Genomic DNA, 16,103 nt, shown 5'->3' with positions numbered 1-16,103 from the left:
AAACAGAAATTAAATCAAGCCTTTTCTAGTAAGGAAATACAATTATGGGGAAAGCTTCATCTGTTGACATTCTGTCTGTTAGACATATTATTATGTTTCCTGAGCCAAGTGCTGAAGAGGAGGCATCGCTGTATAAGGTGGAACATTTAAAAGCAGAGTCCAAATATCCTGGCATCAACTAGACTCTGTTTACCACTCTGGGTGGTTTACTTTTATCTTCTTACTTTCATTTCCTTCAAATATTGTTAAACGTTGTTTATACTGCTGTAAACCTACCCTGGGACCTTCTGGTGAAGGGCAGGTAATAAATATCATCATCATATTTGACTTTTTGATGAATAAAAATGACATTTAACCCTTCATTATGTATTTTTTCAATGAACAGACTAAAATTACAACAATTAGCATGAGAAGGTCGTGAAAAATATGAGATTACAAAGGGAGTCCTGTACACATAAAGGTTGGGAACCACTGTATTAATGCTTCTGATTTCAATTGTAAAATTTTAAAATCTGCTATCTCTATGTATGGATGTGAAAGTTGGACAGTGAAAAAAACGGATTAAGAGAAAAATCAACTCATTTGAACTGTGGTGTTGGAGGAGAGCTTTGCGCATACCATGGACTGCGACAAAGACAAATAATTGGGTGTTAGAACAAATTTAACTAGAACTGTCACTAGAGCTAAAAAGATGAAACTGAGGTTATCATACTTTGGACATATAATGAGAAGACATGATTCATTAGAAAAGATAATAATGCTGGGGGGAAACAGAAGGGAGTAGAAAAAGAGGAAGGCCAAACAAGAGATTGATTCCATAAAGGAAGCCACAGACCTGAACCTATAAGATCTGAACAGGGTGGTTCACGACAGATGCTCTTGGAGGTCACTGATTCATAGGGTCGCCATAAGTCGTGGTCGACTTGGCAGCACATAACAACAACAACAAATCCCCACCCCACCCATAAGATATGACATAGGGCAGATTAGAAATGTAAACTACAAAACTATGTTTTATATTCTTCTGAAAAACAGATTCTTAAAACAAGTCATACATGTACATGCTACTGCCACCATCTCCTATTTCCCTTTTTCTGCCTGCATCTGGGCCCATCACAAAAGTAAGAGAGGCCAGTCAAGCCATTATGGTTTTGCCTTGAGCTCAACTGTATTCTCTCTGAACTTAGAGAGGCCTAGAAACAGCAGTTAGAAAGTCCTATTTTAGATCTTGGGTATCATTAGTCATCTGTAGTGAAAGAGTTTGACATAATGGCAACCTTCACCATCTTTAACTGCTAATCCTGCTATTAATGTCCTTCACTTCCATTATCATGAACAAGAACAGCGGTTCACTCAAAAGAGACGTTTAGCTCTATTTTAAAAAATCAGTATATTAAAAAACAGTACTATGCAAGATATTAAAGTCCATATTACCTTGGCATTCTCAAGCAGTACATCATCTCTACCCAATCCAGGTCCTATAACTACTGAGTGTAGTCGTGGTAGCCACTTTTCCACTTCATGAACAGCATCAGGACTGTCACTAGAGGGAAATTGAGCACAGATTGGCATGTTTCCAAAAGTCTGATTACATATGTTTGCAACAAAAATGCTTGCAAGTGCAGTTTTCAGTTTTCAGTATCCTTGGTGCCACCTCCCGAAGTCCTCTTCTGTAAACAACATCTACAACCAATCTTCCAAATAAATCACTAAACCATTTTTTCTCCTGCATAAAAGCAGATCATATCCACACACAGAGAATCACATTTATTTATTTAGAAAATGCATATGCCACATAATGTTTTTGGCAAAACTCCCTACGGTGTTCACAGAAATTATAAAATCAAAATACAATAAAATACAAATAAAGATTATTTGTAAAGATACAATAAATTAGCCCTCCCCCTCGGTTCAGTTAGAAGCCCAATTCTGCGATTTGAATCAGACACCGATTTGGTTTTGATCGATTTGGACCTGATCCTGCCCAATTCAGACTCTGAATCTAAACTTTGAAATCCAAATCTTTGGTCCTCCCATTGATTGTATTAGGAAACCAAAACTGCCATAGTTTTTTTTTGTTTTTTACAGAGGTGCACGAAATTTGAAGACATGATAGCCCCTCAAGGGGGCATTAACCCAGCCAAATTTCAGACAGATAGATCTAGGTTTTTTTGTGCTAGCCACCTTGAAGTTCCCCCCCCAAAAAAATAAAATATTTTTTTTAAGAAGTAAAATGGCCATAATTTTGTTTTGTCACTGGGCGCAAACCATTCTAGCCAGTGATAGTCTGTCCACTGATGCTGCTGTTACCACCTTTGCCATTTCTGCAACTATGTAGATGCTTCATGATAGTGCCAAGCTATAAGTGGGCTGTTTGTGTAATGATTGTATGCATGTATGTAATATTACACTGTATGTGTGCTGCTTCTGCACTGACTGTGCACAATGTACTGGAGTGTGTACAATGTACTCACAAGACTTACACACAAGACAAAGTACTAATAAGGACAGAGACAGAAAACACAAAACAGCTCTAAATAAAATGCAAGCGTAACTTTAAAAATTAGGGCCAAAACTGGGATAGGAATAAGGGAAGTAACACTGCCTAAGTAACTAGTAAGACTAACAGACTTTTTTTTTTTTTTTAGAATAAGAATGGATCTGGGATTGATTTGGAAAAGCTAGAACAGGAATGGAAAACAGACAGCTATATACGAAAGGCTGGATACTGGTATGAACTGAAGGATAAACAAAATACAAGCTGAAGACTTGAATACGGATGGGACTGGGATTCAATGAGAAAGGATGAAAACAAATGAACAGGTATATATATATTTAAAAAAGGCTGGGTAGGGTACTCAGTGATAAACAAATGGCAAGCTGAACAAATGCCACAAAAGTCTGTCAAACTCTTAACGTTCAAACAACTTACAAAGGAGTGAAAGCAGTGAGAGCGCCAGATATGCAGCATTGCCTCAAATGCAATTTAAAAATCTTACAAGATCCCAGATACACTTCAACCATCTGACAGATCCAGAGACATTCTGTCTTTTGGACAGGCCATGAGATGGCATGAAATGCCTGAGTAAAGATACAAAGGCCTGGGTTCAATGCCAGTACCGTCACCAAAGGCTTGTCCCCCTTCACCTGGTACTGAGAACCTAGCTCCAAGCTGCTACAATAATACAACAGTTCACAGGCTGAAGTTATAAGTTAAGCAAGAAAAATGGGAAACAAAGGGACACAAAGGATACTTACAGAACTGGATGAACAATCAGCTCTGGACTGTAAGACTTTATTACAGTTGCAGCATCTTTGGTACAAAATACATGGGATAGGTCTGCACCCTATGAAATTTAACACATCGTTATCCATTTAAATTAATTCTAAACCATGAAGTAAAAGTTATTCAGTTAAGATTCCTACAAGTCAGTTTCTTGCCTTCTAGCTTCATTCTGCCACATGACATTGCCTGCACAACAAAGCTATTTTTTAGATCTACTTAGTGTGGTGTAGTGGTTAAGGTGTTGGACTATGATCTGGGAGACCAGGGTTCGAATCCCCACACAGCCATGAAGCTCACTGGGTGACCTTGGGCCAGTCACTGCCTCTCAGCCTCAGAGGAAGGCAATGGTGAACCCCCTCTGAATACTGCTTATCATGAAAACCCTATTCATAGGGTCGCCATAAGTTGGAATCGATTTATAGGCAGTCCATTTCATATTTTTTTCATACCAGAACCCCAATCCTAACTACATATCAATGAGGCTTATGTCCAACTGTATCAATGGATCGAATTTGCTTAGGATCAGATAGAAATATCTCTGCATATAAAAACCAATTTCCAATTCCATAATACTGTAGGATAGAAATGTATTAATATCTATTTTCCCAATTACAAGTAGTTTGTTCCAACAATAGTTTGAAAAGTAAAATACTTTTGATATATGCAAATGCACCTCAAGGGGATTTATTTATTTATTTATTTTATTTTATTTATATACCGCCCTAAGCCCAAGGGCTCTCTGGGCGGTGTACATAAAATAAGAATAGCTTGGTCCCCACTGAAATTCCAATGCTGGCATCACAGACTGAATTCTATACTGTGTATAATAGCAATCAGCACTTTATTTTTAAAATGGTAATTAGTATTTGCAAAAGTAGCCATCTAAAGGCTCAATTAGTTACTATCAGCAAACTCACATCTGATTCAAAGGTCCATATTCAACTAACTTGTTGCGCTAGTAGAAGCCAATGCAAGGATTCCGGCTACCACAACGGGATTCCCCTTCTGCTCCTGCACCCTCCCCAAATCTGCTCCAGAGGGTTGGGAGAAGCTCCAGAAGACTGCATGGGGGGTGGGGGAGAAGAAGGGAAATCTTTTGGGGGGCAAGCAGAAATGCTTCTGCTGACGTAACAATCTCTTTAGCACCACGTGGAATATAACCCAAAGTATCTTACACACACTTGACAGTTCACTGGTACAATCCTCATATAGTTACAATCCAATACACAGTTCAGCATACTTGAGCTATTGTATTCACAGGGCTTAAATGTCCTTAATTGTTGGATATTTACCAATGCTTTTAAAGCAGAGGTAAGGAACATGTGGCCCTCCAGATGTTGCTGGATGACAACTGGTAACTTTCAGATTGAATTATTGCAACGTGCTCTCTGTGGGGATGCCCTTGAAGATGACTTGGAAACTCCAACTGGTCCAAAATACAGCAGCCATTACAGGCTGGATTTGCTTTTAGAACTCATATAACCCCTGTTCTAATACAGTTGTATGGTTACCAGTTCCTTGCTAGGCCCAATTTAAGGTGCTTACACGTGTATAAAGCCCTAAACGACTCAGGCTTCAAATATCTGAGAGACCGACTCTTTCCCTTCAGACCTTCTCACATGTTAAGATCAGCAGAGGGGGGCTTCTTGGTAATTCCACTTCCCTCAGAAGCTCAGGGTGGTGGTGGCCCAGAGAAGGCACTCTCTGTGGCAGCTCCTAAGTTGTGGAATTCCCTCCCGATAGAGGTGAGCCTGGCATATTTTCAGTGCATGCTGGACACACTTCTTTACCCTAGCCTCACCCATTTCAAAGATATGCTCCACAAAAAGTTAAGAAAATACATACCACTTTGAGGGCTGAAATTGCAGCAAAATATGGTGCCCCGGTATACCTACAAATGAAAAATGCTAAGCTTAGGAAGTGTATTTATTTTGCTAACAGTTTGGCTGATGAACCAGAATGAAGATAACTATCTATTTTTCCTTCCTGTTAATTATTTGAGGTTTGAGACATTAGTTATGACACTATCACCACTCCTGCAGAAAAGATTCAGCTTACTAAGAGCAGAGAACTCATATGATCAGTTAATGTGGTAATGTTAAAGTAGTAAATCTCTTCATTTCATTAGATTGCTTCAGATGGTGATACTTCGTTGGTGTGATAAGAAGACTTTATCCATGATAACAAATCTAAGTTATGTGAAAAGACTATCAATGTAGTTGTACTTATCTTGTGATAAATATGATTGTACAACTGCTTTGAAATCACTTATGTGGAACCTGAATGTAAGAGGAGACCACTCTGAGGTAATGAATATCAGACTGTTAAAGACAAAACACATTCTTTTTAGCCAGTCCAAACACTCTTTTAGATTAATAAAAAATTATGATATATAACATCTGATGTTAAATTAGTAAGTTATTATATAAAATTAGCCATCTTTATGTTAGGTAAGATGAAGGAATCCAATGCCATGTGATATGCTGGTCTATAATAAGGATTGGGAAGCTTACCACCAAAGATGGGGGAAATTTTTTACCACCAAACATGAAGACCCTGAACTCACAACTTCTCCTCTGTGAAATCAAGGCTATGCAGAGATGTATGCATTCTGCATCCAAATTCAGCACCAATAAAGGTTAAATTTTGTGATCTATATAAATTATGAAAATGGAACTACATTCTTATTTTATATGATTTATTCTGCTTTTTGCTATTTTGCATATTTTTTTCCAATTAGACTACTGAGAAGCAGCCAGGTTAGCAATGAAAATCTCACTTAGGCATTCCTTCTGGCTTCTTTCACCCTGCTTATAGCCTTCAAATATATATTTGCATCCCTAAGGGCTAGAAACTTGACTCCCTTCACTAAAAGGCAAGATTCCTGGGAAGCTGAATTCTATACATTCTGCCCTTTGTGGCACACCGACTCACATGCACACACACGTATTCTCTTCCTTAATAGTCAGCAAAAATTAACACTTCTCATAAAAGCCAAACATTTGCATAACAAATTATGGTATTTATTTCAAAAGGAATGTGAATTGTGGCTGAAGATGCAATTAAGACCTTTAATCAGTTCTTAAAAGTAGAATTCTAAAGATGGTATACCTTGATTATTTCCCTTTTCCTAGAAGCTATGGTCATGACTTATGCAGATATTTGGCTCCAAAGTAAAAAGGATTAAACTGTTAAGCCATCTTCAGGTGTTCAATTTATATGCACGAAAGGGCAAGTAAGAACGTGGAAGTGTAGAATTGCCTCCAGACAACCAGGCAGGAACCCATGCCTGGTATAAATTAGAAAATAATTAAACATCTTTCTTGAAAGATACTGAGATATCAAAAGGAACTAAAAACAGTTTGCCAAAGGAGGATTAGTAAAATGTGTTGTGATCTAGTAATATTTGAAAACTTGGTTGCAAGGATGTACATTTTCTTTTAACTTACTCTTGGCATCCTCCAACAATTCCTATTCGTCCATCTTGGCCTTTATGCTTTTTGGCAGTTAGAGGAGGAATAACATTTCGCACCAGCTGATATATATTCTCCATTTCCTTTACAGAATGTGCTTTGTGTACTGAAAAAGATCTTTCTATAACTGAAAAAGAAATAAAAACATTTCAACAATTACTTCAAATATGAACTTTTCATAGCATTCAGGGTATTGACTACATTCAGTTGTAACAAGAATTTGGACATACTTCCATGAAATTAGGTGCCTTCTGGTGGCCACCCGGTCCTCAAAGTGGGCCAAAGCCTCTGGCAGTAGAATATCAGTTTTTCTCTTTCTAGCGGGTATTGGGTCAATTCTTGTATAATCTCGAACCTTTGGAGGACAAGCTGCAGTGGGGTGTCCTGTTGCTGACTCTTCCCTAGCCTCCTGTCCCTTTTCTTGGAACCAGCTCCTCCCATCCCGGGGGCTCTCAAGAGGACTACAAGGGCACAGCAACAGTCGCGACAGTCGCTTTGTCCTTTTCCCGGCCCAGTCCCTCACGGGCGTAGGGAACCGCGGTACAGAGGACTCCGCACTGTGTTGGAGATTGTATTCCACAAATAGTGCCAAATTCAAAAAATGCAGATTCCTAGACAGATGGGCAAGATCCACAGATAGATTTAAGCAGAGAGAGAAAAGTAGAAACAGCAGCATTGCTGCTACTGCCTTCACCTTTCTTCTTTAGTAGATGAACAACTTTGTGCCATTTCCTATATATTTTTCTATTTTCTAAAGATCTGTAACTTTTCTTACGTATTTCAATGGCATATTCTCAAGACACCTGGATTAAATGTCAATAATTCACAAACTACATATGTTGGCCACCGAAAGCAATCTCCAGTGTATCCATTCAATGAAGGGCACATAGACAACATCATTTAATATATGTTAGTTAACTGCTATACTCACAGAAGATAGTAAAACACTGGAGTGAAATCTTATTTAGTAACAGTGGGTACTAAACTAGAGGCAGAGATCTACTCAAGATTATTGACTTACAACACAATCCTATGTCTACTTGAAAGTTAGTTCCCCTTCATCACATGGGTCTTACTCAGTGACTGCAGTCACAGAACAACATGATTTTCTGAATGGAACTTTATTTAAACACAAGTTGGCATCTAACAAACACATAGAGTTTGTCTTCATCATGATTACCTCTAGTCCTGAAGAACACCAGCACAGTCCACATGGAGGTACATAGGGGTTGCGTTAGAAGACTCCTTGCAATCAGTTTTCAAATTGTGTGCCATGTGAATACCAAGATAAGAAAAGATAACTTGTGTACTATTACTAATTTTCACCTGCAATGTGCAGTAGGGAGTATTACAACATTCTAGGGTTCACATACAGTTTTGCAAGGGGTGACAGCTATGTCCAGTAGGACTTGCTAGCACCCCACACAAATCCAGTGTGTCCCAAGACAAAATCTGGAAAATTATGCAATATACTAAGGCAACAACTGTACTGACATTTGAATTCTATTGGCTTGCAGATTAAATTTGAGGTTACCCTATTACTATATAAGTGCAGTGGAAAACCTATTGCAGCTGAAGACAGCCTCAGCACCGTCTTTCAGATGTGCTGAAGTGTAAGTACTACCCATTATCAGTCCAGAAGCAGAGAATCTAAGACTAATTCTAGCCCTTAGTAAAAAGGTACGCCCCATGTAGGAAGTAGAACAGGATATGAAAATGACAAAAACTGTTCTAAAACCAGTCACCTCCTAATATTGTAATTGTGCATATATTATACTTTTGGACCATCCTTGGTGACTGTCAATACTGTTTCAAGTGCAAAAACTATTACTTCCAGAACATCTACGAAACACTAAAGATCAAGCAATATGGATTTTATTTCAGATGAACGGAATTCCCCTTTTAATCCACTAAAATCACAACCGAACGCTCTACATTTTTAATTAAGTCTGAACTATGCAAATGACATCAGGCATCACAATCTATCCCATGACAACTCAGCAAAAGAGCACAACATGAAAAAAGCACCATGTCTACATAAACTGATCATCCAAGCCCAGTGTTTTGATTTATTTTGCACATATCTCCCTGATTTCCCTAGGGACCATTTCACTGATTTTTAGACAATTTCACCACCAGCTACCAGATCCAGACATCATTTATACAATAGAATGAAGTACCTATGGGCGGAGATAGTGTTGTTGTCATAGAATTAAAGTTAAAATTATCTCCGTATGATCGGTGATTTGATCTCTGTGAAGGGTTGCTTGGTATATACTGGGACCTTTGTGATACTGTGGAAGAAATTCCTGCTAACATCTGTCCCAACATCTGCAACATCTGGATCTCTCTAGCATGCTCAGCATCACGCCGTTTGTCTTCAATTTTAAGCCTCTGCTCTTCATATTTGTAAAACTTCTCTTCGGTATCCATGCTTTGTTGCAGAAACTTCTCCATCATTTTGTCCAGTGTTAAGTTTGTATGACGTTTTTTTGATCTTTTAGCCTGAGATAATAAGGGTGGTGCATTGGTGTGAGCATGTATTTGTTTAAAACCTAAAACAAAAGTAGGTAAGTTAGTTGTTCATATTTTGACTAAGCTTAAAGAGAAAAGTTTGGTGAAGAGTATCATAATGACCTAGGAGTCTAGTAAATATTTACTAGACTCCTGGGCTCCTGCTGGAAAGAAGGGTGGGATATATATCAAATAATAAATAAATAAATATTTAATCACATGTGTATACGTTATTTTAAACCACACAGTAAACCTATGTACTGATGTTATAACACATGCAACTATAACACATTCATTGTTACAGGGGACAACTGTAGTAAGAACTGAAAAATGGTGTAACTATATTATCTATTCAAGAATTAAAAATTTCCAGTAATCAGATAAAGGTTCTGCAGACCCTTTCAGTATTTAAACCAAGTTTTCATACTGACATAAAGCTATATGTTTATAAAACGTTTCTATTGTGTGCTTATAGAATGTGAAAAACCAAATTTTAGAAAACATATTTGTGTATTGCAGATAATATCCTAATCCAACCTTTTCCAGTACAATCCTATGCATGTTTACTTGGAAATGAGACCATTATGTTCAACAGAGCTTACTTCCAGATAAGCGTGAAAAGGATTGCAGCTTTAATCAACTGCTTCTGATTCCGCACTACCAAAGGGCACAAATGTAAACATTTCTCCTTTGATGTTATTTATGTGTAAATAGTTTGTTTCAAGTGTGAGTCAACTGGCTTATGGATGCCAGCTTGAAACCAGATTATGTGGCGTGGACATACAAATGTATATTAGTCTGATTCAAATAAAATGCAGTAAAAAAAAAGACAGAGAGGAAAAGATTTCACTTTTGCTTTTTTTATATAAAAATAAGGCACACACCCCTACGTAGGCAGAAGGCACAGATATCAGTACCTACATGGTATTTGCTCCTGTTTGTTTGTGGAAAAAGCCCATCAAAATTTAGTCAGAGCTGTATATGTGAACAATAAATCCGAGGACAGACAGATGTTGTTTTTAACTTGGATGAAAAGTTGTGTATTTACAAATGCAAACAAGATGCATGGGTATTCAATGTTAATGTTACTCAGAGCAGAGACACTGAAGTTAATGGCTAGAACTTTGGTTTATTAATTTGAAGGGGTCTACTCTGAGTAGAACTTAATTTATAAATACAACCCATGGCGGACTGCAGACAAACTAGTTTAATGATCCTCCCACTTTAAGAAAAAGGGCAAAAGGATTGCAAAGTTTGGGCATTGTAGCTATATGAGAATATATGTGATTTATACTGCATGCAGCATTCCTGCATTTGATGAATGTGTGTGAACTCACCTTACGTGCTTAAACATGGAAGAGCACATGTAAATGACCATAGATTTCCTCCAGCTGTAGGAATGGAGGAGGTGATGGACAGTGCTAGCTACAGAATTTTGAGAAGCTTGGGCAGGGTAACTCCAAAGTGACAGCCTTAACCTAAAAGAGGAAGAGGATGTGAAAGTGGAAATGGCACTGCTGCTGGGGTGGAGAGCCCTTTGATGTGCTTCAGAAGCCCTGCAGCTGTCCACGCTCATCATAGCGGATGTGTGAATGGTGGAGTGTCTTCAGAACTCTGGACTGATAGGGAGTAGTAGGCTGTCATGACACACAAAAAAGGAAATCTTAATGTGCCACAGTACTTTCTGTCTTGATGTTGCTATTGAATGTGCCTTTTAGGTAGGTAGTGTAGCCAAGACAAGGAAGATTATGTTTCATCAAACAATCATAATATAGAGTAATGGGAATTTATTTTAAAATTAAGGACACTTGCCAGTACAAAAGTAAGGGCCGTTTGTCAATGTTAACAAGAGACTGTCTCAACATAAGAGACACCAAAACATCTCCAATGAAATGATTAGAAAGACTTTTTCTGAGTCGTCTGACTAGAAGTTGTGTGCGATTAGAAGAGGGGAGGGGGAAATTGCCCTCCTCTGTCTAGACAGGAGCAGAAGTAGAGGATATACTGTTGCAGCAGAGCCAAGAGTTCCCTGGGGTCAATGTGAGGGGTGCAGGTGAAACAAAAACATTTTTTTCCATAGCTTTTTACAGAATTTCATATGTATCCTAGGTGGAATGCAATAAGTGAGCTGTGTGTACATGCGAGAGAGGGGATGTGATTATAACCAGCCCACAAACGTTGTTCAGAAGTAGGTCACTAATGGGGGTGTGTGCTCTTTGTCGCTGGAAGGGGGTGCAGTTGCCATATTAGGAACAGGGATTAGACTTTGCTCCCCCGCCCCCTCGACTTTCCTTTAAACAAATCCCAGCAACTCACCCTCTCCTGGCGGCAGTGGGATAGCGAAAGAGGGACACTCCACTTTGATGGCGTGCTCCGCGTAGGAGGAGCACTCCCCAGAGTCCTCGTGGAAGTTGTCACGCAGGGGAGACTCGAGCTCACCGCCGTCCTCCTCCTCCTCTTCGTCGTCCTCCTGCTCCTCCACGTCCGCTTCACGAGTGTTGCGAAGTGTCCCCGGCCCGGCGGAAGGGGGCATGGCGGCGACGGATTGGTGGCAGCCATCTCCTCCCGCCACCGCCACGGGGGTCAGAGGCCGCTCGACGGCGCTATGCCCGTCGAGGCCGGCCACACCTTGCCTGCAGGCGAGGATGCGGTCCATCTCGTCGTAGTACTTGCAGATTTTGCGGGCGTGCCCGTTCTTCTTGAGCCCTTCGCGGGCCTGGTAGTACTGGCGCTTGAGGCCCTTGATGCGGATGCGGCACTGCTCCGGGGTGCGCTCGAATCCCAGCTCAGCCAGGCGGCAGGCCACGTCCCGGTACACATGGCTGTTGCGAAAGTTGCCGTCCAGCGCGCTCTGCACGTCCGCCTCCCCCCAGATCTCCAGCAGCGCTCGCGTCTCCAAGTCCGACCACAGGAAGCCTCGCGTATTGGTGATCATCCTACCCACTTCCCACCCACTTCCCACCCACCCGGGAATCGCAATGGCCGCGCCTGCCGGGGAAGGGATGAGAGGAGGCCGGCCGGTGAGGAGATAAATGGATGGTTTGAGGACAAGCAGGAGGGGGATTAACGCCCGCCGCACCACTCAAGCCACCTCAGTCCCTCCCTCAGCCGCTGTGTCCTTGTGAGGCAGCGGCTGTGGCGGCTGAGATCCCAGCGCCAGGCCGGGGCGCCGCCGCATCCCTTCTCGCCGCCTTACACGCCCCCTCGCTCCTTCTCTCCCTTTTTGCCACCAACAAAACTTTCCATACACCGCCCGGCTGCAAACGGGCTCCGCCGCTCGATCGATGGCTGCAAAAAGACGCGGTTGACGGGACGGGCCTTTCAGCCGCTTATACGGCTGCCGCTCCCTCACCTCAGGCTGCAGGAGCTCGGCGGTAGCGGCGGAGGCTGCGGTTGGAGGCCCTGCTCGAGGTTCATCGCCTCACGGAGCTCCGAAGCCGCGGGCCACTGTTCGGTAGTACCGGTGGGACAGCGAAGAAGCCCTGAGCGAGGTTAGCACGGAGGCTGGGTACCGTCTCGGCCTCCTTTTCTTTCCTCGCTTCCCGGCGGGCCTAGGCCGGCCCGGCGTCACCGCGCATTGCGCTCTGTACCCCTCCCCTTCGTGCGCGCACACCAGTCAGTCACCAAGTTCACACACAAAGCAGCGTTCGCTTGTGTCATAACTTCAGCAAAAAAGGGAAAAACGGGGGGGGGAGAGCCAATAGGCAGCGTGCGAGGCCTTGGCCACAGCAACGTGTCCAAGGAAAAAGAAATGCATACCTTGTACCATCCCGGACTATAAAGAATGCTGCATTTTAAAATACATGGAGATGAGGAGGGCGTTTAAACCAGGAATATGAAGAAACCGGCCAGTATGACTAACTGTCACCTCTGAACGTATCAGTAAGCCCTCAAAAAGAAAACTAGAGGAGCTCACATTTGCCAGTGCCCACACTGCCAAAGCCGCCGATTTTTTCCTTCTCCTCTTTCCAAAAGTACAGAAGGGGATATACTCACGTCGAACGAGTAAAAATGAAAGCACGTTACATTTACTCCTTTGACAGCTTGCTGGTTCACAACTAACTTTCGACAGGAAGCACCAGCAACCACAAGTGATGGTCAATTTTATCTGGTCCCCCTTCCACCAGAGCCATTCATAATAGATCAACCAGCACAAGATAAGCTATTCATGCTGTCCCCTCCCACGATGAAACCACAACAAAAACACATACAAAGGATACCTATTTTGAACGCATACTTAATTGTTTTCTTAGATCTGTTACATCTCAAGAAATGCTGCTACTATCTAAGGTTTTAAACAGTTGTTGAGGGCCAAGTAGGTATCAAGCGAATACAGAAATAATGGGCCCCGCATTGAGAGTTTTCTAGCTATGAAACCATTAGGGACTAATTTAAAATTTTATGTCTGCAGCATCATGACTTGTATCTGTGAAATGGGTCATCACAGATCAAACAAGATACATAGCTTTCACATCACCTCATAGGCAATGTAGCCAGTTCACGGGTTAAGATACCAATATTCATCGTGTAGAGAAGTCAAGAGTCATACACATCTTTACGTCAACCATTTTATTCACGCCTCATGAAATCTAGAATGGTCGATTTTATTCTGTAGCTCAGAGCTTCAATCTGTCGGCGCAATCATAACATTCTGACCTTATTGGTTCTTAAAATTTTCTATGATTTTATAAAGAGATGCCTGCAAGAGGTTTTTCACCCTTTATCTGGAACATGTTCATACACATTTAGACCCAAGTCTTAACTACATCATGCTACATATTCAATATGTCATGCATCCAAATTCATCCATTATCTCTGAATGCGCTTGCACTACCTTACCTTTCTATTATTAAAAATGTTTTGGGTTGGGGTTTTTTGTAACATAGCCTCAGCTATCCTGTCTGCAATTTTTTTAAGGCACGTGTGGCGAGCTACAAGCAGACCACCCAAAAACGTACTGATTCCATTTAAGAATATATAAATACAGGCATATAAAAGCCCCTTCCCTGTCTGGTCTGTGGCCAGCTGTAAAGAAACGCATCTGGCGCGTGAACTATACGACCCACAAAAGGTGATTTTGTACCTTTTCCATATTGTAGCCAGACCATAACTGTTGCTGAGACCAGTACTATGATCACACAAGTGAACCTTCCCCAAATCATTCCTGCGACAGGAGCGCGAGCTCACCCGGGCCCTGTTTGCCCAAGCGGCACACACGCCGATTTGCAGTCACTTCTCTCTCCTCTTACCTAGCCGCCAAGCAGGGCTCACACCACCTCCTGCCAAACACGCAAGCAAGCGGCTGATAAAGTACATCGGGGCTGCTTCCGGGTCCGAGCCGCAGTAATAGGAGGCGAGGCAAGGCGCGGGCCACTCCCTCCCTGCCTCCTACAGCTACGGGAACGCCTCCTAGTGGGAAGCCAATCTTAGCTGGTTTAATACGCTGATTGACAATACAAAAAAGGTTGGTAGGCGGGGCAAATGCTGCCATATAGAGAGAGTTGTTAAATCTAATCTTTCGTTTTGTCAGGAATGAATGGTGTTTCTTTGCAAGGATATTGACTATTTACAACAGTGGCTGCCTTGTCGCTCCGCTCAAAAAGTCACAAATATCCTTTTATTGGACAAATTCTGTTCATAACTTTGTTAAAAAGCATGTGAGTCACACACAGAAACACAGTTTATACATTGGATCATGCTTTCTTGGAGTCGTTCCTATTTAATGACATTTGCTTACCATTAATTTTGCTTGGGATTGTGATCTTAATCTGAGGCAGGGTTCAGTCCAGCAACAGGAGAAACCTGTTCCTAACGAAAGAGAATCTGTCCTGGAATAGGTGCAGTGACAAGTACCTTTTGAGAATATGCAGTGTGATTGCTACATCCTCAACAAATAACCAGGATCACAAACACATGCACCTACCACCATACTATGCCTGGGTACATAAATTGGAGGAAGGCTGCAAAGGAAGTTGGAACTCTTGAAAGATCCAATGTTATGCATGCAGTGCAGGTACTCTGACCACATATTCCTTGCACTCTTTGATTAAAAAGAAATATAAAGATAGATTTTTCTTCCAGTTTGTATTGAAATTAACACCTTGCTTTCCTTTCAGGCTTAAACTACTATGCTCTTCCTTATAACACCTTGCAGCAGAGACTTCTCATTGGTAATTAATGAGTCTTTTAAATTTGAATCTTCCACAATACTGATGGATTTTGAATATGATAATAGTGACAGCTCTTTAGAGTGTATATGTTAAATAATATGAAATATTATTCTGTTATCATGAAGAACACTTTATAAATAGCTTTTCCTTCTAACAATGCTTGATAGATTGGTTTAATTATAATTTAGAAGAAGAAGCCCGTTCCCTCCCAAAACAACTTCACCAAAGTTTTACAATATTTATTTCAATTTAATTAACGAGTTAAAAGCCAAAGAGCTAACTAAGCTAAAATGTTTAATCATGCAAAAAGACGGGCCATGAAAGAGCCTATGTTATGGCAAACGCTAATGGATGGATGACTAGTCTATTTATTTTAATGTAGCTGGACAGTGAAAAAAGTGGATAAGAAAAAAATCAATTCATTTGAAATGTGGTGTTGGAGGAGAGCTTTGCGCATACCATGGACTGCAAAAAAGACATAATTGGGTGTTAGAACAAATTAAACCAGAACTATCAGTAGATGCTAAAACAATGAAACTGAGCTTGTGCCTCCAAGTTAGTTAGAACTAGGTATGCCTTTCCTATCTACTACATATTTCTATAAATAAAGTAGCTTTTCTTATTTTACTAAGTCTTATGTCTCAGTGATCTAAATGCAGG

General features: G+C 41.0%; 1 protein-coding gene across 7 annotated transcripts in view; it reads right to left on the bottom strand.

Moving 5' to 3' along the window:
• Positions 1 to 14,633, bottom strand: part of NAXD (NAD(P)HX dehydratase) — a 37,285-nt gene extending 22,652 nt beyond the window's left edge. The window contains exons 1-6 of one of the 7 annotated variants that reach the window (XM_061626627.1): positions 14,523 to 14,633; positions 8,940 to 9,314; positions 6,736 to 6,886; positions 5,132 to 5,177; positions 3,259 to 3,347; positions 1,435 to 1,543 (exon numbers count right to left, since the gene is read on the bottom strand). In XM_061626627.1, coding sequence (XP_061482611.1) covers positions 1,435 to 1,543; positions 3,259 to 3,347; positions 5,132 to 5,177; positions 6,736 to 6,886; positions 8,940 to 9,314; positions 14,523 to 14,589 — 837 coding nt within the window. In that variant the 5' untranslated portion in view covers positions 14,590 to 14,633. The other 6 variants (XM_061626625.1, XM_061626626.1, XM_061626629.1 and 3 more) reach the window with 6 other exon arrangements.
• Positions 14,634 to 16,103: the final 1,470 nt, after the last annotated feature.

Source organism: Rhineura floridana, chromosome 5 (assembly GCF_030035675.1).
Source record: "Rhineura floridana isolate rRhiFlo1 chromosome 5, rRhiFlo1.hap2, whole genome shotgun sequence".
NCBI lineage: Eukaryota > Metazoa > Chordata > Lepidosauria > Squamata > Rhineuridae > Rhineura > Rhineura floridana.
This window is presented reverse-complemented; position numbering and strand designations above follow the sequence as displayed.